Source organism: Passer montanus, unplaced genomic scaffold, assembly GCF_014805655.1.
Source record: "Passer montanus isolate IOZ18808 unplaced genomic scaffold, ASM1480565v1 scaffold151, whole genome shotgun sequence".
In the NCBI taxonomy this organism is placed as follows: Eukaryota; Metazoa; Chordata; class Aves; order Passeriformes; family Passeridae; genus Passer; species Passer montanus.
Window position 1 is genome coordinate 504,072 of NW_024362163.1, and position 23,188 is coordinate 527,259.

General features: G+C 39.1%; 1 protein-coding gene across 3 annotated transcripts in view; it reads left to right on the forward strand.

Moving 5' to 3' along the window:
• The window catches only part of BANK1 (B cell scaffold protein with ankyrin repeats 1), a 132,559-nt gene that overhangs the window by 108,007 nt on the left and 1,364 nt on the right, over positions 1 to 23,188 (forward strand). For 2 of the 3 annotated variants that reach the window (XM_039702008.1, XM_039702009.1), the window contains exons 10-15: positions 1,428 to 1,718; positions 4,490 to 4,777; positions 14,328 to 14,396; positions 15,524 to 15,708; positions 17,297 to 17,360; positions 21,884 to 21,933. In XM_039702008.1, coding sequence (XP_039557942.1) covers positions 1,428 to 1,718; positions 4,490 to 4,777; positions 14,328 to 14,396; positions 15,524 to 15,708; positions 17,297 to 17,360; positions 21,884 to 21,894 — 908 coding nt within the window. In that variant the 3' untranslated portion in view covers positions 21,895 to 21,933. The remainder of the gene's footprint in view (positions 1 to 1,427; positions 1,719 to 4,489; positions 4,778 to 14,327; positions 14,397 to 15,523; positions 15,709 to 17,296; positions 17,361 to 21,883; positions 21,934 to 23,188) is intronic. The other variant, XM_039702010.1, reaches the window with a different exon arrangement.

Below are 23,188 nucleotides of genomic sequence, written 5' to 3' on the forward strand. Positions count from 1 at the left end.
ATGGGCAGAGAGGGCAAGTTACTCTGCACTTTCAATTTCCACATGTTACTGCAACTTCCAGGGTGGGCAGATGTCCTAAAAGAAAAAGGCAGCTGAGGGATTCAGTTGGGATAACAAAGTTCTTGCTCAGTAAGAGAGACCTCAGTGCAACCGCCCCTCCTTTTGAACTCTGTAAATTTGTCATCTCCACTCTGAACCTAGAAAGCTGCAGAATTCTCCAAGCTCTCAGAGAAGAACCTTCATAAAAGGGGAGGCACTGCCTACAGGTGCAGTCAAGTCCTGTGTGGAGGCACAGGTAGTTGACATTTTGCAGCTTGATGTTCCTACTTCCAAGCACAGATTGGTGACAATCTGTTGATGATCTGTGCGGTCATATGCATTCCCCTTGAAAACTGCAAAGTTGCTTGTTTGCATTTACCAATGGCATATATTTTTGCATATATCTTACAGTATCATGGAACTATGAGACTAAGTTTAATCTTCTTTTTATCTTGTTGACAATTTTATTTTTTCAATTGTCTCATACATATGAAAAGGACGTTTTTATTTGCTAAGTTCAAACTGGTTGCTTTAGCACATAGAGGTAGATGATAGACACTGTGAAAAAACAGGTTTGCTCTGATAAAATTTTCACTGTCTCTGCCACATTGTATATGGGAACACCTCACGGTGAGCACCTGGAAAAAGAGCATGAATTGTACCACATTAGCCAGGTAGATGCCCTAACCTCCCATTTGAATCAGTGGTGAAAGGCAGGCTTCACCAAAGGATAGCAGAATGGAAGCCTACCTCAAAGGCTTGATAAGGTCTGCTGACAGATTGTGTAGCTTACTCTGTTACCTTACTGAGGCTGACTACTAAAATTTTGATGGTGTACACAATGATTAAAATGTGCACTTTAACATCCCTCCATTTAGTTCTTGGTCTGTGGGTCACTAGAGACAGAAGAGCTCTGTTTCCACAAGTCTACAGTCATGTCTCCCATTGACAATGTCTGTTTCATTTTGGAGAGATTCAAATCAGCACCCAAATCCCATTGCACAAAAAGCAATAACATAGATGTGTGAGCTAGGCTTTATTTTGCAAAGTGGTTGCACTGTGCTGCTTTGAAAGTCAGGTAATAGAAATTCTGGAGGCAGGGGAGATGTGTGTGATTTCATTCTGACAGCCGCTCTAGAAAAGTTTAACATTGCACACACGAAGATGGTGTGTATCAGAGTAGCAAGATACAACAAAAACTTCCACTGTTGATTTAGTAAATATTTAAAAAGCTCTTCACTGATGGTATGAATTTGACAGCTTTCCTGCTGTATCAGTTCATAAAAGTTTTATTAGCCATTGTGTTGCTTCTGTATGAATCCTTGAAACAAGAAGTGCTTCCAGATGGCAATTTTTAAATGAAATCATGCTTTCTTTAATATTAAAAGCCAAGCAGAACTCAAGAGATCAATGTGCAATTGGATTGAGATGCCAACAAGAAGTTGAGGTGGATGAGGAAAAGAAGGATGACCTAAAAGACAGCAGAGAGGAGACAGAAGATGAAGAAGAGGAGGATTCATACAGCCGTCACAACAGTCCTGGCAGTTTGTATGTCAATGTAAGGGACGAGCTCAAAGAGAGCAGGAGAGATTGCTTTTTCTGCAAGAGGCCACCCCCTCCTCCCCCTCGAAATCTGCCTGGCATCCAAAGACAGGACAATGTGCATCACTCATCACAAGGTACAGTCTTGGGAGGAGAATAACCCTGGGTACAAACACATGCAAGGGCAGACAGTGTACTGCTGCAGAGATTGGTTTGATCACTTCTAGCAGTGCCTGGGCAGGACAGCCCTAGTGCTACAAAGCAAGCTTGTGCATATGAGGCCCTAATTCTGCAAAACAAGCATCTGCATGTGACATCAAAATACTCACAGTCAGGTTTGTTAAGTAATACTGTGGTATGGGCTGCTGGGTTCAGCTTTTCCTCACTCCACCTATCTCAAAGAACTGCCAAATAGTGCATGGTGCACTGGATTTATGAGAGAGGCTTGAAACAAAGATGAAGCCTGTATTTTTGTCAAGTTGACTTCATTATTTACCATTCTAAAATTTACCATTAAATGCTATCATGATTTTATATACAAATACTTAATTATATTTAATATACAGCTTGAAGTTTCACAGGTAGAATTAATAGAAAGTGGCCACACAGAGAGAACTAACAATATCTTACTACATTTTACCCAATATTGTGGATATATAGAAATAAAATTTATATTGCAGATTGAAAAGCAAAAATTCTGATAAATTATTTTCCTTTTTTCCCTTCTTTTAATACATCTGCCCCAGAGTAAAAAGATAAATTTTTGTGTTGTGGTTTGATTAAAGTTATGAGAATCTCAAAGTACTATTGCATCTGTTTCAGGAGGGATGATCATAAATTTTTCTCATTGGAAAAAACAAGTATGCAAAATAATTCTAGCTTAAATATGAGTTTTAAATAGTTGCTTAGGGAAAAAAAACCCTTCTTATTTGTCATATCTTATTTGTCATAGACAATGCTGATAAGTGTGCACACAAATTGCTTTTCAGCTTCTCCACAGCTTATTACCGTTAACTCTGTTTTCAAAGGTGGTGTAACCTACTAGAGTCTTAAATTACCATCACCAACCACCCTGATGTTCACACAATTAGGCAGAAATAGCTTGCTGTAGGTAGGGTTTTATCCTGTGTTTGCTGTGCAGAAAAAAAAATAGCTATAGTTAGAAAGTCATAAGTGAATTCGAAGAGAAAGGGGGCAGCATAAAATGAACATTAAAGGTGCATCTATATGTGCATTTAAATGAGGGATCAGTTTTGGCACACAGGATTTGTTGGTGTAGGTTTGTCATAAATGCCTGTTTTGAGTAGTTCTTATACAGCTGCATCACCACAGTAATGACATCTCTGCCAAGTGCTTTCTGTCTGCATGTGGGTACCAGCAGAGGAAGTTTCCTGGTGTCCTGTGCCAACTGCTGTGCTGGTAAAGCAGAGTTCATCTCTGAATGCTCCTGTGGGAATAGCTCATTTAAAACGTGCTCTGAATTATTCTGTGTTTAGCTGTGGTTTCATCACTGACAAATGGGGTGTCAGAATTCCTCCAGCTGAGGACGATGCTTCCTTTCAAAGAGGAGCTGTAATGAGTTATTTTCTGCAAGCTGCATGCTTTAGAAATTGCTGTGAAGTACCTCCAAGGCCCCTCTTCTTCAAGTTTGTGCTTTGGCAGTGGCCTGAGAGTGCCCCCTGTGGGAGTTGAAAGAAAGAATGTCCTACAGAGAAAGAAACAAAATATTATTCATATAATACACAGCAGGTGTATTGACACCACTTGTGGTTTTAAAACATGTATCTTATCCAGACTGCATGTTAATAGCTATTAATTAGCTATTAGTAGCTATTAAATGCTATTATTAATACATCCCATTAACAAATATATCCCACTTACAAAGGTTGTTTAGCCCCTCTGAACCCAATAAACAGGTAATTATTTAAATAGCAGCTGAAGGATTGAAAACGCCAGTAGTGACCACAGCCGAGTTTAGCAGATACACACAGGTACAGGCAGTAAATTACAGCACAAGGGAAACATGAGTCAGCACAAGGATTCCAGGCAAGTCTACTGTTTTTGCAGGAAAGATGGGTAATCATGCCAAGGAAGTTATAAACATTTATGGGAACACCAGCCTCTGTGACAGCTTCTAGCTTTTAGCAGTTTGTGGGTGTTTTAAGGCAAATCAAAACAAACCCAGGTATGAGGGAAACCAACAATGCCTTTTAATGCTGTAAACAACAAGAGAAAAGCAAGTTCTGAGTAGTTGTATTATGAAGTATATGACGTATAGGGAATACAGAGAGACGTGGAAGTTTTTGGAGGGGAGAGTGTTGGATAGTCTTAGCATAGATTCTAAGAAGTCATACATTTTACCTACACTGTAAAGAGCATTTCAATTTCAGGCTTACAGTAGATCTGTAAAGTCCTCAAAACCCTGTGGGATGTTGACAAGGTAGGAAACACAAAATCCAACATTTCCTAAATTAAGTTTCAATTCTTAAGTCATTTTTTGCAACAGGTAACAAACAGCTTGACTTTCCAGAATGCCAAGGGCCACAGGTACCTCTTACTTGGCTTAACCATGAGTTACATGTTAGTTACATGTTGGTGTAACTCTCATGAGAGCAACTGGGGCACTCGGTGTTTCTGCAAATAAATCCCTTTATTTTGTGGCTGATAGATTAGCTTCTACATTTGATAATGTGGTGTGCACTCATGAGGAAGCCCTGAAGTTGGAATTATTCCTTTGGGACATCCCCTCTACTGAGTTAGTTGATCAGAAGCCTCTGAAAATGAGCATGCTTTAGTTAAGAAGTGAAATGAGGTCTCTGAGCTACTTTAGGAAACTCTAAAGCTTTAAGATAAGTCATCATCTCCTCTCTTTATCCTGTATATGCAACACAGTACTTTCGTTTTTCAGAGAGGACTTCTGTGATGGACAGGAGTAAAAGAGAGCAGGGTGATGGACTCACAACCGCCTGCTGTGGAGAAGACCAGGGTTCCTGTGAGGAGGACAGCGAGGAGGAGCACCCCTACACTTGTGTGGTCCAGGATGAATGCGTGTACGACCTCATCCTGGGGCAGGAGGAGCAGGAGGAGGAGAAGAGGAAGCACTGCAGGTCCTTTATCATGAACAGGCCACCAGCCCCTGCACCCCGGCCCGTGTGCTCGCTGGTCAGGGAGGAGAACACTCCCTACATTGTACAAGGTTGGTGCTGCTGCCATGTAAATATTTTCTGGGAGAATGTAGACTCTTGTCTTGGTCTCTTCTCTTTGAGCAGTAATATTTTCTAAAAGACTAAGATCCCCGTTCAGCTGCCTTCAAACCAACACGTTGTTTGTTTCAGTCAACCTATTCTCACCCTTCAAATGAGCTGAGAACATCTCTGAATAATTTTCAGTTTGCATCAGAGTAAGTATCACAGCTTTTATTTAGCTTTTAAAAAATTATGACAATATGATAGAAAATGAAGAATCACTGGGCTAGCTGTGAGTGTGTATGTTACAGCAATGTAGAATGTGCTATTTGAATTGCCTTGCTTTCCAGTTTCTTTATCAAATGGTTTTACTTTAGGCTGAAATCTCGCTCTTAGATTTTTTTTTTTTCTGATAAAAATAATGCCCTTTTCTGGGAGAAATGCCTGTGTGAGGATTCCTCTTTCAAATACCTTTTCTCCAATTTGAGATGCTAGGAATGGGTGTTTCTAGATAGGCTCGTTATATTTCTTGAAAGAAAAATTGTCTTTTTACTACTTCCATGAAAACTGGGAAACTCTTTTGAGCTATTTCATGGAAATACCAGACCAGAAGGGATTTCAGATATCTTAGTAATCCAATTCAGACTGAAACCAGATTTGAAAGTAACAAAAGGAATTCAGTGGATATACTGCAGAGATCTCTGTGTAAGTCCCAAAATCCATCCTACCTGCATCTCCAGCCTCTTCTACAAAAGCCTGCCAATGCAGAAGAATAGATGGTAAAAAAACAGGCTGTCAAAGGACACCATTAGATTGCTTACCTCATGCTGTGCATGTTTTACACTAGAACAGAATTAATACTGCCCAAAGCATCTTACCAAATATAGAGTAGCACCTCCTCTTTCATGCCTATCTCAGGCAGTGGTTTCATTTATTCTTCCTAGCTAGCTCTCTTCCTCCAGGCTGTGTAAATCCAGGTTAGGGCCAGAATGCTTGGGCAAATGCTCTTTCTTCAGCGCATTCAGGAGGTACAAGTATGAATCATCACAGTGTAATCCACGAATGGATGGGCACAGGGGGCCTGTTACAGCTACAGAAGTCATGAAATGTCTGCTAGGGCAGTGTCACAAATCTCAGTCCACCATCATCGTAGGCAGGCCAGTGACTTGGAACTCTTAGTGGAGATGTTTTATTTGGGAGATTGCTTTTACTGTCTTTTATTGTACTGGAGTGCTTCTGCTTTGTTTATTGGCTAAGGTAGATGCTATCAGAGGTGCTGCTCTGATGGGGCTGTGGTTCCCCATGTGAATGTATTCATATGTACACACACACAGGTTTTTTACCTTTGCATTCATAAGGATGTAGTGGTAGATTGTTTTCCAGTAGTTCTGCGAAATCAGCCTCTCACTCATGTTCATTTGCTTACCCAATTCATGAGGAAAAATGGAAACACTTCAAGAAAGCTTCAGCTGACCACTCAGTTCTGTTTTCCTACCTATCCTGCTGGTTCTAGACCTAGAATGTCTCATTTTTGTCCAGGGATTCCTGAGATAGCTAGTGAAATTTTAGACAGAAGGGATATATCTTCAAGTGAAAGATTTTTTCTTGCTACTTGGATTGGCAGTCTTTTTCCTCTACATTGGTTAAAAAGTTCTCTCTCTAGTCCAGCAACATCCCAATTTCTAATTTATTATTTTAGGACAGCTTATATTTGACTTTAAAAAAAAAAAAAGATTGTTTCATCAGTATGAGCCAGGAAACTTCATTCCAGTTCATCACTAAAACCTGCAGGTGTCTGCAGCCCTTCCTTTATAATTTAAACAGTGTGAAATACTCTAGTTATGCATATACACATTTTTCATCCAGCAAATAAATTGATTATGGTTTTGGGGTTTGTTTTCATCTATTATATTAAAAAGAGCATTGCAGATGTGGCAAAGTCAAATAATCAAAAAGTTAAAATTGAGGTACTTTTACCTTTCTCCCTGCCAGGAACATTTCAATACAGTAATAAGTAGGTAGCCATATGCAGCTATTTATCTCAGATATTTTCTTTCATTTCATCTAGTGTTTAAAGTGGGTGAGCATAAAAAAATCATTGTGTTTTTCATTCTCATTTTGTTTAAAATGTAATTCATGCCTGCTCCTAGGCCCCATGTGTTGTTTCAAACCCTCCTGTTACAAGCCCTTTGATTCTGCATCCACTGAGTTTTGGGATGCCCAGTATGAAGTAACTAAGATTCTTGAGGTGAACAGCATTACATAACACTTTACTCATTCAAAGCAGAGACACCATTGATTTCAGTGGCCACTAAGAGTTCTCTGAACTTCAAATTAAATCCTTAGTGTGTCTGGTCAGCACTCTGACATCAGGCATTGCAAGCTGGATTGCTGCCTTAAATGACTTGTCTGACCTTTGGCCAGGGCTTTGTTGGAAAGAGAAGGACTGTACTGCAGAGCAACTTCTAGTTGCTTAACTGAGCCATCCTTCCCTCCTCTGTATTCACTTTTTGATTGCTAAATACCTTTTAATTTCTAGAACAAATTATTTAATATAAGTCTGTAAGAAACAGATTGCCTTCTCTGCACAGTTCTCGTTATCTTCAGAGCTGTTCCCTTCTGGCATTCAGTAAGACACGGGTCCTGTGGAAAACAGAACAGAGTGCAATGCACAGAGAGGGGCTGTGTTAAGGCTGCACATTTGCTCACAGATGGATCCTCATGTACTTTGGGAGTTCATGGAAAGTTTCATGCCCCAAGGATGGCAGAGGCTGGTGTGATTGTGCCATGCAGATATGCAAGAGGAGTATTTTTTTCTTGTACTTTATGTACCCATAGATGGGCTCATTTTTTTGGTGGGGGGTAATAAGCATTGAGTAGCAGAAATACCTTTTGCTTCCTGGATTACATGCAGGTGACTATTTTAAATTTATTTTTATATCCATCTGGAGAAATCAAATGGCTGAATTTCCATGAGTGCTTTCACCACACATTGAATGAAGGCCATGTCATCACAAAAGAGTGATGTCTCCTTTAAGCAAAAGTGGTGGTGCTTCCATGAGACTAGCAACCAAGAAGAAAGCAAGCAGATAGTTTTCTTTGTGATAAGCAGCTTTCAAATACATGGAATATCAAGTTTACCCTGGGCAGAAAGCCTGCTCCCTGTAGATTACCCCACTTGGTGTTCTGCAGGACAGGACAGGGAAACTGTTGATCTATAGAAAGCAAACATGGGGCTTGACAAGAGTCACTTTCAGAGTAAGATCTACACTTCAAAATCTAGGCAGTAAACAGCCAGTGAAACAAGTTGTCCAACTGAACTACCACAATTTACAGTTTGAGCATCTGCCTTGAATTTGCTGACACATAAATTCTGGGAAACATGGGGGAGTTGAAAGATTTAAAACATAAATGTTCTAATCGCTTTTACTCAGTTTCATTTATTACACTTTCAAATTTTAATGAACATCCAAACTGCTGTATTGAACACTGGTAAACAGACTGCATTATTAACAGAGAGTAGATTTGTTCTTTTATTTAGTCCACTGCAAGAATTTTATCTTGTGTGTAAAAGGCTCATCAACCAGTGGAGCTGCAAATTGGTGCCAAGTAGCTCATTGTCCAGATGGTGTGCACTCTTACTGTGCTCCCTTACCATTCCTTAGGTGCTTAGTATTCCTCTGAAGGTTATTTCAGTGCTTTGTTCAATTGTCTGCTGCCAAAACAACTGTTAAATAAACATCTGAAGGTGTTGTGTTTTCAGTTTAGAGTGCAATTTTTAATGTTCCCTATTGATACCAAGTTTGATTGAGGTAGGAACCAAAGTCCTCTGTGTAGTTGTAGGACAGATGCATGAGTTTCTGCAATGCCCCTGCCATTTCTGATGCCTGACCTACTAGGACTCCCTCAGGGTTAAGGATTTACATTACTGTCCTGGTTTAGTCATTTACCTGTCATCACAGACCATTAGTATGAAAGGGTTTCTCTGCAGCAAGGATACCTGCCCTACAACAGCATAAATTTCCTGTGCTATAGCCTTTATTTCTTTGCAAACCTCTCACACATCCCTCAAGGAATGTATTTTCCCTTCTGTGCACTGAAAACATTTTGCTATTTAAAGATAGCTGTCTGTGGGACCTCACCATAGGTTTAAAAATTAGAAGTGGAAAAATATATTTTCCAGTTACTGTTCCAGTAGAGAATAACATTCTCATTGCTCATCAAAATCATAGGGTATGCAGAAGAAGTAGCATCCAGTGGATATTTTTAGAGAAGCAGAATATCTCACCTACAGAATAGACAGCATAAACCCACTGAAGTGAACAAATAAAATCCAGAACAGAACTGTTAGTGTCATGGAAACTTATCAGGCTGATTACTAGGAAATACAGTGATCACACCCTGAGTCGGTAATTCTTATTAAGCCAATTGTTTAAATGCTCTAAAGCAGGGGTTTCCAAAGTGAAGCCTCAGAGGCCATGCAAATTGCAAAACATTTATGTCCCACAGAGGGGTTTTGTAGTACTCTCCTACAGTGAGTATAAAGTACTGCACTGCAGATGAATTTCATTATGTATTCCTCACTTAAGGGTGTCTTCCCATGAATGAAATACTAGGAAGCACTGTTTGGCTGGCAGTTAGACTGTTTTCACAGACCTGGTTGGGAGTGATATACCAGCTTCACCCCCTGTCTTCATTCAATCAGATTTTTTGCTATCTGAACTTTGGTAGATTGAAACAAGTACTGAATAAGGTGCAGAGAGATAAAAATATTTATGGGATGCTGTCTGGCTGCAAACCAAACTGTTCCAAATAGCATATTTGTAGTAAAAACATGTATAGAGTCCTTCCCTTTTTGCTTGTCTCTGCTCAAGAAAAATGGGACTAAATAAGTATATTCAGGTTTTACAACCTGGAGCAAATACTCCTTGAGTATGTCACTAAAGTCCTTCCAGCTTCCATGGTGCACTAAGTTAAAATTCTCACAAGAGCAGAGATGTGAGATCAGTTTTCATTGTGTGTGGTACTGGGGTACACAGAGCACTGACACCACCCTCTGAGCAGCTCCTTAAACTAACCACTGGTGCCTCCTCACTCACTCACTCACTCACTCACTCACTCACTCACTCACTCACTCACTCACTCTTCTGTAAGAAGGGGGTTCTGGTATTATTTTTATTATCTTGCTTCAGTGTAGGGGAGTCATCTCTGTAGGGTCTCCTGAGGTCCCTCTGTGACCAAAGTTGCTGGGATTCTAACAGATTTGAGCTCGTATTTGTCAGACTTAGAATCTCACTGCAAACTGTGAAGGGAATTGCTGGTATGAGCATATGCTTATTTTTGGATTCATATTTTCACATCATCATTACACCGTAATTCCTTTTAAAATCATTTTGCTTTTTGGTCTGAGAAAATGGAGTGGTTCATTTTCAGCCAACAAAATAGCTGTGGAAGGTAGAGGCTGGCAATAGCCTGTGAAATTGGGATGACTGGATGTGATGCTCTCACTGAAAGCCCTGGCAACATAAGGGAACAACGTGGCAGATTGGTATTTCTGCAGGGGCACTTGGCATCCCCTAGTCTTTATTCTGATTAAATGGCTGTTGTGCGTTCTCAAAAATGTCTTGAGTGTCAGGCTGCCCATTTAGGCCTGATCAGAATTCCTGTACCAGTGTATTTGTGGTCACTTGTTTTCCTGCACTGATGCACTTAAAACTGCTCAGTCTTTTTCCCTTTGCCTTGTCATGGTGCAGGTGTACCCAGACACCAGTGCTGCATTTGTTACCTTGCTCCATACAGCCAACCCTTCTCCACGATGCCTGGACCTACCTAGGTCAGATTCTTGAGCCATGATGATATGCTTTTAATCCATGCCCAGCTGCCTTGCCTTGTGAAAAGTCTGTTTACCAGGTTGCATTTCCTTAGTTGATTTCATGTTTTGAGTCATTGGAATTTTTTGTTTTCATTTTGAATATGTGAAATATTTTGTATAAATTTTGGGAGTGGTCATTAATCATCTCTTACAAAACTTACTGGTTAGCATTGCATTGGTGACCTCTCTTGAGTCCTCATGCTGAGTGATGGTCGGTGTGTTAGCAAACAAAACAGACAAAAGGAAAATAGATCTAAAAAGATGTGAACAAACATCTGCAGAGTTCTCTTCTCCTGAATAATAAGCATCATTCTCCTCTATTCCTTCCTTAGCATTCTCTGTGTATTTGTCATCTCTTGCTGTGCTACATCTAATTTACAATGCAATCCCTACCAGAAAAAAAGAACTTGGAGGTTTTATTTGCCTAGGTGCTATGCATACACAGTTTAAATGTTAAAGTGTTTAAATAATGTGGAAAAAATTGAATGGACAAAGGCAAGAGTCTCTCCCTGTGACATATCCTAAACAGCAATTCACCCCTCCTTCTCCATTCTTCCATTAACCACAAATTAATTACATGACGATTCTAAAATGAATGAAGCAAAAACCTACAAAGAACAAGGAGGCAGCTTGCAAACCCACTGCAATTTGCAACTGAATTGTGTCACTAAGTGCAAACCTAGTGTAATAATTAATTTGAATTATCACTTAGCCACATGTTCATATAAAGATTTTTTGTTTTTCTGTATTTAAATTTTGAATGTTTCCTAAGGAAAACAGTGATAGATAATTTTGTTTGGAACATCAGCTCAATGAAGGTGATGAAAAAATGCATCTCGAATTTCCTAAGCAAGCTGAATTCCAAATAGTGATATTTATTTCTAGATTTTTTTAAATCACTGTCTTTTCTCCTTTGTGTTTGTGCTACTGAAAGTGTCAAGTAAGTAGGTATTAGGTATGATTAGCTCATGTGTTCTTTCAGAGGGTAGGTCCATCAGTCTAGCTTTGAATCGCTAGTGTACGGTGGAAACTCGTGTTTCGTTTTTAGAGGTAATGTTGCCAATTCAACAAATCAGGCAACATCTCTCATAGTTTAGATAGTAAAGTAAAATATAAATTAGAAACCATATCTTAGTTGATCATTGCCTCTTAGCTTATATGAGTTCTTCTCTCTCATGACCTAACTCTTCCCGTGTTTTGATTTCTGTGTTTATTAATTATGTTGCTAACCAATTTTTGAAATGTCATAGTGCATCTGTGACTCCTTAACATTACAGCTTTGTGTTAGAAATTCAGTTAATTCTGAAAAACAAATTCCTGTCCCTTTTGTCAACCTGCAGCTATTGTAAAAACTTTCATCCTTTTTTCTAGACCCTGTGTACTCACCACAGTTTCTTGCAGTTTGTTACTATAAAATGGTCTTCTTAGTTCAGAATTATACACAAAAGACTTAGATTTCAAATTTTCCTAACCCTTTTGTGGTGCTAACCATGAAAATATTAAGCAAATTTCAAGCCTCATAGCATTATTTATCTACATATGCACACATCCTGAAACAACATCTTTAGTTAGTCTTAAATAAAACAGGCAATTCAGAGTTCCTTGTATCCCACTCACTTTCCAAGACTTACATTAGGGATTTTCCCAGAGTTTTGCGTATTTGCCACAAAATTTGTATTTTGTCCCGCTTTTTAAATGTTGTTTTCTGGTTTCATGTCTTATTAGAATACTTGCAGTAGTTAATTCTCTCTGAGTTTGCTTTGCTGGAAGAATATTGGGGTTACATTACATTCCTAAAGAGAGGTCTTACTGCCTGAGACATAAAAATGTATTTAGGGCTTGCAAAGAACTTCATCTGTATCCTGTAGCAGCTGAAGAGAGGAGAGGGAATGAAGTGGAATTACTTATTAGTTCTCTCAGCCTCCTTTAATTCTGAGAAACTGCAACAGAAGTTTGTTGTAGAAAAAAATTAAATGGCATATACAGGGTCAGGACATTTAATAAGTAGATTTTGACTGGTAGTTTAGCCAGTCACAACATGAGTAAAAATCCAAAAGGATTCTCTTTCTCATCCTACAGATGTTATTGAAGGGTGCACAGTAAATATGATAGAAGTACTGAAACATTTTAATCAGATTATCTATGCCGGAGAGGCCCAGAAAATAAAAAAAATACATATCCTTACTTGAAGAACTGTGACATTCTGATATTTTTAAAAATTGCTTTATCAATATTGCTTTACTGAAGGAATATTTACTTTATCTTCCATTCAAAAAATAATGGAATATATCACTGTGCAAAATTACCTGTTTCTTTTATTTCCCTGCTGTGTTTAAGTAGTTCATAAGTAATTGCAATGTGGGAATGAAAGGGTGAATTGCCAGAGTTCTCCCTAAACTTATGGCACAGTGGAGTGTTCCTGCCTTTCCAGGCATTCCAGAAGCAGGCGTTTGTTTTCACTGACCTCACCCACACTGAATACTTGCTGCCAACTAAAATCATTTCAGCAAGATGCAGCACATAAAGTGATTTTAACAATTTTACTTTTCACTGGAAGAGTAATTCCATTTCTGATTACTCCAACACTGCAAAACTCAGCAGAAATTTCAAAGCCTATCAATTAAAGTACTTTCCAATCAGGCACATTGTTGAGTGTGTCCCTTCTCCTCCTTATGCAATAAAATTCAGGCTGCCTGCATTACCTCTGTGCTCTCATTACTTTAATTTCATCTTTTAAAGGAGAATACTATTTCAAGTAGAGAAGAAAACAACTGCAAGTATATGTTGTAGGGTTCTTTAATAATTACATAGAAAAGTATTTAAAAAATTGAAATATATCAGTGTTTGGCTGAGCTAGGGCTGTAAGTGAGAGCATGCCTGCTCTGCTGCTTCAGCAGAGCTCCCTTGGCCTGGGCCTTGGTCCCCAGGAAAATATTTGCTCCATTGAACTGGCACATTTGCTGCATTGCAGTGATGACAGAGGATTACTTAATTGGCAGAAATTATTCTAGGTTCTAGAGTGTCAGTTTGTTTAGTGAAAATCAGAGCTGAGACTTGAGAGAAAGCTACTGCCACTCAGGCTATGTCAGAAACTGAGCAATTCCCACCTTCTGGGTGTTACATATGCTGCCAGCAGCAGTTTGAGTGCTGCATTTCAGGGTGTATCCAGGCTGGCTGTACCCTGGGCACTTCACAGGAGTGGGAATGATGGGCTGCTCTAACAGAGGAGTTGTGCTTTGCTGTTTCTAGTGCTTGAATAAAGTACACACAAATATACACACACCCTTTTTTTGGCAGTGTCACTATTGTCACCTGGTACTATTGGGGATTTTTCTGCCTTAGTTTTCCCCATAAAATAAGGAACAGGCTACAGTGTCTGTACCATCTGCAGAACTCTGAGATCCTGCTGTTTCTTCTAGACACGTAATATGCTAGTGTGATAAATCCTTTTAATTTTCTTCAAAGTGTCTTGTAATGGTTTCTGTAACATCAGTAATCCTGCCATTCTGTGCAACAGAACATTTTTTCAAGTAATTAACATTAGATTGACAAGTGGGTTGAAAAATACTCTTAAACTAGAACAAAAAAATGTATTCCAGCCTGCTTTTATGAGTCTCCTTCCTTCACTGAGAATGTGATGGTTTTTATTGCCATTTTTTAACTTCCTTATATTCCTAATTTTGTTGCAGTGTTTCGGCAAAAGGCCTGTGGAGTGACCAGTGACAACAGCAGGACATACTGCGAGGCCAGGAATCCTGGTACAGAATTTAATTTAGCTCTTTAACTGCCATGATATTTTTCAGTAGAGCTAGCAGAGTTTTGCTGTGACTTGATTTTTGGGTGATTTAGCATCTGTTTTGTCACCTAGGATTTATATCCTTAATGGTATTGCAGCATTAAGAGATCAGATTAAAGAAAGAAGACTGAAAGTTATAGTCTTGTAGGAAAAATTTGTAGAGTGAGAATTACTTTACACTTTCCTTTTTCCCTTCATGATTGTGATTAAAGCCAAGACAAGGAAGGACAGGAGGGCTCAGCTGCAGTAATTCCAGCCATGGAAAGACAGAAGTGGGGAGAGCAATAGTTTTCTCCTGGGTACCCCAAGATGCATGTAAAGTTGATTACTTGTGGCAGTCCAGTTGTTATTTGAGTTGTAGCACATTACAATGTTGCTGCTATAGTTTCCATTAGTGGTGCCCCTTTGACCAATCCTTCCTTGCTTGAAATGAAGATACTGGTGCATGGTAGAACAGAAAAACTGACCCAAATCATATTGATGGATTAAACTTGTAGCCTGGCCACACTCCCCATGCAGTGAAGAATGTGCAACAGCCTCATAGAGGGCTCAGAGCCCCCTGTTCTGAGCTGCTCATGTGTTCTGAATCAGCATTCCAGTATCAGTATCCTGTGGAGAGGGAGTGCTACACCTCCATGGAGCAAGCTGTGACTCTGATAACACACATCTCCCTTCAGCTGTGCACTCTGTCATAATCTCCAGGAACACTGGGCTGCAGCGTTTACTTGTTATTAAATGTATTTAATGATGTATTTCCTTCCTTGGAGGAAGGCAGTCTTTTGAAATTTCAAGATCCTTCCTGACCAAATTTTATCCACAACTTTTGAGATATGTAATTTATGACGTTGAAAAAGAAAGGGCAAAAAGGTACTGTGGATATTTTATACAGCAATCATTTCCTTTAAAATGTCAGTATTGTAACTGTAGTGCTAGAAGGAAAATTATTTTATGAACCGACACCAATGGAGAATCCACGGACCAGGGCAGTAGTAACGAAAGAAATGTTTGGGATGCTGCTCTGCTGCCAAAGAGTAATGGTAGAATCCTCACTGATTTATTGCATTTCTCACTTTGTACATTTTGTTGTAGAAGCACACAGAGGCCACACTGAGGCAGTAACTTACAGCACTGTGGTACACAAGATCCCTCCTGAACAGGAAGAACTCATCCACTTGCAGAAACAAGTGAAAAAGGGGGCAATTTCTGTGGATGAAGCCCTTGACAGATTTAAAGAGTGGCAGAACAAAAAGCAGAGACTACCATCCACTCAACAGGTATGAGTTTGAAATTTGTTCCTTGATAGAAATCTTGTTCAGATGTTCTAAAAGCAAGTTCTTGTGTTTTGGTTCCTTCATATGAGGTCAAAAGTATTGCATATGATTTATATGCAAATTAGCTCCCAAGAAGCCTGCTGGTTATGGTTCTGAATCTTCTAGATACACGTTCCCACTGTTGTTTGAGAGGTTTTCTGGGTTTGGTTAAGTCCAGAGTTAAATGTGCTGGTCTCCTAAGACTTGTGTTTTAAACTCTTGGGTGATGTGCATCTTTCATGAAACCACAAACCTTATATCACCAAACAAACCAAATGTGCTACTGAGCAGTCTCAGCTAATACCTGAATATATCAAGCATACATTTATTCTAGCAATTACAATATATTAACTTACAGCAGGCTTTATGCCTGTCTGAAAGGGTTGAATGTACTTAGTGAAATCCAGAATTGTTGGCAGTGCTCTACAGCTCCTTTGTATTCAATGTATGGAGTAAATTGAGAGGCACAAAACCAGGATTTACAAAAGCCCACACACTGAGAGACTGAAAGAACTGCATCAAAGCTGCAAGTCATGGAGAGGAGATTTGTTAATTACTTCTAAAAAGACACATGGAGGAAGAGGTTATGCCCTTGTTTTATATGAGGTCATGCATTAACAAAAATAATTTCTTGTTGTCCTTTAGGTCATTTAGTAGAAAGAGGAAAAGCAAAGCTAGTCTGCTGTTTTTCAGAGTGAAGAATCCATCAGATGCTGCCAGCAAGGAGAGTGCTCTTTGTTTTTGCATACTTGAAAATCTGAGCTTTGTCATCACAGTGGAACACTTAACAGCAAAAGTGCAGGGGCCTGGAACAGTTTGAGGGCCCTTTCCCAAGCTGGGCACCAGCAGCACAGCACTAGGATGCCACCTTCCAAATCCATCTGCAGCCAAGCATGCAGATGAATTGCTGCTATTGCTCTCAGTCAGGGGCATTTCTTGTGGAGGAAGATCATATCTAATCTGCACCATGATAGCAGCACCAAGTTATAAGTCTTTTTTTTCCTTGGTGAATTATAAGATGCCCATATTTCAAGGAAGATATACTTGGCCTGTTTTCAGTGCTTCAGGAAAAAAGCTGCTTTGTAGTGGTGGTTTTTACCCAGCATTGCATGTGTGACTTTTCTTTGGTTTTGCTCCATAGAAAAGTCTTTTATTCTTAGTCCTCTATAAACATGATGAACTGACTTCATGCTGTCACTGCAGTTTTTGTCCTTCACTTGGATTTTTGAGGAAAAATTGCTTTAAAAAAAACAAAACCAAAAACCACAACCCCAAACAAGCAGAAAAAAACACCCAATACTCTATAATTTAATACCAGAATAATTTTAACTTACTGTTGGTGGGGATAACTCCACAAGAGTCTCAGGTAAAAATGCTAAAATTAGCATCATAAACATTTTTCAGTATTTTAAAATTATTTTCCAGGAGAGATGCTTGGTGTTCAGAATGCTAAAGAATTCAGCTCTTTATAGTGTCTTACTGTTTCTACAGTAAGCTTGCATTACAGATTTCTGCTGCTGGTTTTATGCTTCGGTTTTTTTTTTACTTAAAGGAAAAAGTTCATCACCTGAGATACACCACGATCAGAAAGAGACAAGAAAATGAAAACCTGAATGGTAAGTTGTGTTTTTTTCTGCCTTTAAGGGCTCTGAAGCCTTGAACTGTAAGTTTAGTGCAGAGGTCTGATCCAAACCCTTTTTGATCAGGCATTGAATTTGTGATGAACATTTTCTCTATCTGACCACATTTATTTTAGCATAATCAGGCCTTCATCAGTGTCAAGATTTCATCCCAAAGATGAACTCACTGTGAGTTAATGGGGCAGAAAATTTACAAAGTCTCTGTGGCTCAGCTTTTCTGTAGCCTGTTTCCTACTGCATCATCAGAATTTGGGTAGATGGCTTCTTTAGAACAATTTGCTTGATGACTTCAATATTTTATTTGCAAATCAGCCATCAATTTGCAAGTTTTTGATGAACTTTCTACTGCTACAGCAGTTTTTGTGAGTATTGTGGCCATTATTTAAAACTGTACCACTGGTGATTTAAGATGCTTTTTTTCCCTTTTGGGAGAAAAAAGGGATTTTTGGGGTTGCCCTGTGAAAGGTCAGGAGCCAGACTCTATGATGATTGTGGGTGCCTTCCAACTCAGAATATTTTATGACTCTTTGTGATTGAATGTCATCTACAATAGTAGGAAGCATCTGCTTTTTTGCAGATGGTTTTCTCTTGCCATTACAAAAATAATCTGTTAGAGGGAATTTGTTTTAGGCCTTTGATTTCTGTAAACCTCAGTACATATGCTAAATGGAAAATTGGGTTTTTTCACATTGGACTTAGTACCATTTGTATATCTCTATTTAAAACTATCACCTAAATGCATTATTTCCTTGCTGCAAGAGAAAAAGTACTGTCTTCATTATTCTCTTAGACAGCACTGTATTTATGTGAATTTGTGAGGTACTGTAATTAATTAAGGGAAATTCCTGCTGGCCCAGCAGCAGCTTTGCAGTCCAGATATTTCAGCTTTAATATCTTCTGTGGCTGGTAGGGAGGCAGTGTCCTGAGCAAGAGCCTTCACAAGGTGCTCAGAGCCTGAGGGTTTGGGATCACTGCAGCTCATGAGAAGACGAGGGTGACTCTTGGGAAGTGTTTGTCTGCAGGGAAGGGTTTCATTTTAAGGCCACAGCAGCAGTCCTGCCTCTGTAGCTGTCCTGCTTCTCCAGAGTTCATTATTGAATCATACCAGCAGAAATGTAGTATCAACACCAGAATTGTTAATTTTGTGGAATTATCCAGTAATTCAGATAATGATCACTGTATTCCCTTCTGATCCTGACCTCACTGCCCTCTCCTACACTGTCATGGAGCCTCTGATACATATAAATCAGCAGCTTTGCACTGCAGAAATACAGTGGGAGGAATCATTATGGTCTGTGTCCAACAACAGAAACCAAATATTTCAATGCTTGAAAAAAAGGACTTCCTCTAGAACTGAAGGCATATCAATGGCAAGAGTAAACAAGGATTGCAGAGGGAGGATATGAATGTCCAGACATAAATTCTCTGAAACAACAACGACAATCACCTTCTCTTCTCCTTTGAAATTTCTAAGGAAAGCAGACCAGAGGGCATTCATTTGAGAGACATTTTGTTTCACATGTCATTTAGTAAAGTGGTATGTGTGAATGTCAGCAGTCCTCAGATTTATTCTAAGAATGCTGGTTTTTACATGTAGATACAGACTCTCCCTGCTGTACCTTTAAAAACATGGGCCTCCTTCTCTAGACTTCATGTTTGAAATCAGGATTTGGATAGTCTTTTTCATAGAAAGTTTTTGAAGTCTTGATTGAGGATTTAAAGAGATCACATCAGAAGACTGTTAGAAAAAGAATTTGATTTGATTTTAATGAGAAAGGAAAATATCTCCTAGAAATTAGTATGGAACATAATTTTTAGTTTCTTGATAAGTTTGATCTTGCTTCCACTGTAATGAAGTTATTAATGAGAGTGGCACTCATTTCAGTCTTCCATTATAACATTTGATGCTATCTCAAAGTTCATGTCTCATTTTGTGACAGTTTAGTATGGGACTGAATAATAGCCTAAAAAAACCCAAAAAAACTACAAAGCAAAAGGTTCTGCCACTCTACAAAACATTGTTTCAAGAACAACTAAATAAGGCCTAGGGATGTAGAATGTTCATTTGTAGAAAGTACAGGCAGGGACAATGCTTTAGTTCAATACTGTATAATAAATATCTGGTCTGACATGTAGACATTGATAGTATCTTTTTTTTTTTTTTCCAAGATGTTAGACCACAGACCAAAACCAACAAAAACAAATACCTTAAATAAAATCTCAGGGAAATACACTGAAGATTTGAGGACAAAAGCTCCGCTTTTAAATCTAAGCAGCCCAGATTTTCAGGGTGCACCACCAAAGTACTGAACTAGAAGGAGCCTGTTGCCTGTGGGAAACTTCATCCTTGAGCAAGGCTCCTTACAGCTTAGGTAAAGCTGGAGAGTCTTGGGTTTGTGCCTGTCCACCAATAGAACAAATGGCAGCAGCTGAGACAATATTTAGGCAAGGATTACTAGACAAGTTTCCTTTAAAGTCTTAAAAAAACAACTCCACTTCCATGTGCATCCCACATCCTTACTTCCTAGCACAGGGAAATATTTCAAAACCTGTGTGATGCCTGCCTACATCACGGGGCATTTGAATTACCTATGTGAATCTCAGCCATTTCTGAACATGGAATTTCAAAATCTGCCTACTATTGCAGTTACATTATGGCACCTTGTGTGTAACATCCCACAGATTTAGTCATCCAGCCCCTAAAAATATGCACAAGCTTGCAGAAACTACATAAGAGGGTTTGATTTGCTTGTAGTTAGCTATCCTCTCACAGCTAATCTCTGTAGAACCTTGAACTTGTTTGTTAGGGAGGGAAGTGTCAGGTTCCTCACCAGAGCTGGGAATGACTGATGCTCTGGTCTCCAGGCTTGGCACAGCAGCAAGAACTGAGTGTTAGGTGTCCCTGCTTCATTGCTAGGTAATGAGCAAGGCAGAGGCCACAGAGGACAATCTATAACTCAGCTGGACTTCAGGAGACAAATACTGCATTAAGCAAATGTTAAGCTTGATTTATTATTATTGGTGGTGGTGTTACTACAACTGTTATTATTTCAATGCCAACAACTTCTATAATGGTTGAAGGTAGGTCTTGGAAAAAGTGTTAAATGTTTTAGTAGTCTTCTAATGACAAATATACCCATGGGAAAAAAGAGCAATTCAGTCTTTGTTTTATCTGTTCAGTCTTGGCCTCCCTGGCAGGACTGGCAAGGTGGGTGGCCTGCTGTGGAGAGGTCAAAGCTTTTTTCACAGGCTACTCAACTGCAAGCATTTATTTCTGAGTTGTTAAAATCAGTAGGTACTGACACTGAAAATGGCCTTCCTATAAAAAAGGGCAACTTTAGTAGCTGTTGCTGTAGACATTTTAATACTGACCAGCTCCTGTAAGGTCCTGTAAGTAGCCAGGTAATCCACTGCAGTAAAGGCATCCTCCACAGAATTTCTTCTGCCACATTTTGATTTCCAAATCTGTAGATGCCCAGCTTGCTGCCAAAGACCAAATCTCTTTCCCATCTTGATCCAAAAAACACCCAGAAGAGCGCTATGCACATTCTACAAACTGGCAGGTTATTGATTACATTTGCTATCCAAAATGTCTGGCTGCATTCCCCAGCCCTCATCAGTGCCTTGTTTTTAGTCCAAGTTGCTAACAGATTGCTTATTCATCAGTTGATGCCTCTCCAGCTTGCAGGTTGTGTCTAAGTAGAGTGCCCTGAAAACTACAAAAACACCTCTTTGTTTGAGGACAACCACCAGTTTCTGTTTTCTCTGCTAGATTGACAGGAAGATGAACAAAGACAGACCCTAATTTTGGAATTTTGGCACTTGGATTCACAGGCACTAAAACTTCTTTAGTCAGCTTAGCAAAGTTGAAATAACATGGGATCCTGAAGCACATACAAGCTTTTGTGTGTTTGGATGGTGAGGAAGTCATAGAAAAGCTGTTTTTTTCTCCATGGTTTCAACAGTATTGCAGTCAGGACTTCTAGTCTTGAAAATACTTACTTGTTGGTAGTTTACAATACTGTCCATTGGACTTGTGAAGGAACATCTTTAGCCTGGCTTATTTCCAATTTCTTGAGCTTCACATGATGCTCAAAGTTTAAATCTAGAAAATAACAAAAATCAGTTTCCTGCCTTTTTGTCACCAAGTCTGGTCTTCATGAGGCAAGCTCCCAGTCCCACTGCTGACAGGAGTTCAAGACAATGAATATCCATGGATCTCTCACCTCTCCTAATTGTCACCAAGAGAGACCAGCCTTGGGAGTAAGATTTGTACAAAACCCACCTCATGTCATTCTCCCACACAACAACTGCTTATTTCTGTGAGTGTCTCTTGCTCCCCTGCTCCCAGGGACATGTGTTGTCTTCATGTTTGCAGTAAAGCACATAAGTGACTCATTGTAGGAATGTGTTTTCTGAATTATTCAACTTCGAGAGATATTTTGCAGAAGCCTAACTTATTGATTTAAATTATTATTGATTGATCTCTTCATTTTTAGTCTACAACTAGGAGCCCCACAGACAAGGAACAGATGCCTAATTACCCAAGGTAAGAGCAGGTATGGAGATGCACACACACGTGGAAACAAACACTTGTGGAGGTACTTTCCATCAAAGTGCATTTGTGTAACAGAAGGGTGGAAGACCATCTCAGACAGAGGCTCTGATTTCACAAGAATAATCAACCATTATCATCACACAGTCTGGTTTGTACTAGAGCTGCTTTTTTATCAGCTATCAACCTGTTCTTGTTTAGTGCAGGGCAGATTAGCAAGCAGTGAGGCACTGAGCTCACCTGTGGGTGCAGCTGAAGAGAGTTCCTGCCAGTTATTGCCACTGAGGCAGGGTATGCACCTGAAAGCTGTATCAAAATCAAGTCCTACATCCTGATTTCACAAGCAGGATCAAACATATTGAAAAAAATTGAAAACCATAGATACAACTATGTGTTCAGAGTAAACACAAGACCAATGGTCATTTCAGTGTTGGGAAGTTTAGAGGTGATGGTACTGTCTCCATAAACAGCAGAATTTTCCAATGGTTGTGCTAATGAGTTTCTTGGGTTTGGGGCATCTAATGACCTCCGTAATAGTTGAAGGTTTTAATTATTACTATCTGCTACCTCTGTGCTTCTATTTATATCTCATTCTATTACTATTATAGTAATAGTAATATAATTATTATTACTATAATATAATATTATTATTAATATATAATATTATTATTACTATAATATAATATACTTCATAGATATTAAGATATTGTTATAGCATTAATATTTTTGTTATTATGTAATATTATTAACATTATGAAGTAATATTAGCTCACAGTAGCAAACTGATACAATTTATTCCTGAAAACAACTGTAATTTTAAAGGCTTTGTTAGCCTTTAAAACAAGGCTAAGTTTAGCCTTGTTTTTTTAGTGAAGTTACTGCAACTGTTTGCCTCTCCAGCTTTCCCAAGTGAGGGGGGTGCAGTGTGGTACTGTTGTTATTTTTTCTTTTTTTAACTGGAAAATGAATTCTCTTCAGTGGGGTCTCTTCTACCACCCTACTCTCATGTAAATGAGAGGGAGGTTGCTTCTTGCAAGAACTGTGTGTCCATATCTCATTTCTGGAGCCAACTGCTCACTGGGATGCAGTGTCCACACCATAAAACAATAGCTACCTCCTCTGCTGCTGCTTATCCTCTGAATCCCTTCTTCACATCCCCCCTCTTCAAAAGTTCTCATAAGAACAACAAAAAAAGGAATCTTATGGCCTGAGCTGAAAATAAAAAACTATTGCTGCTTCTTCAGGAGGC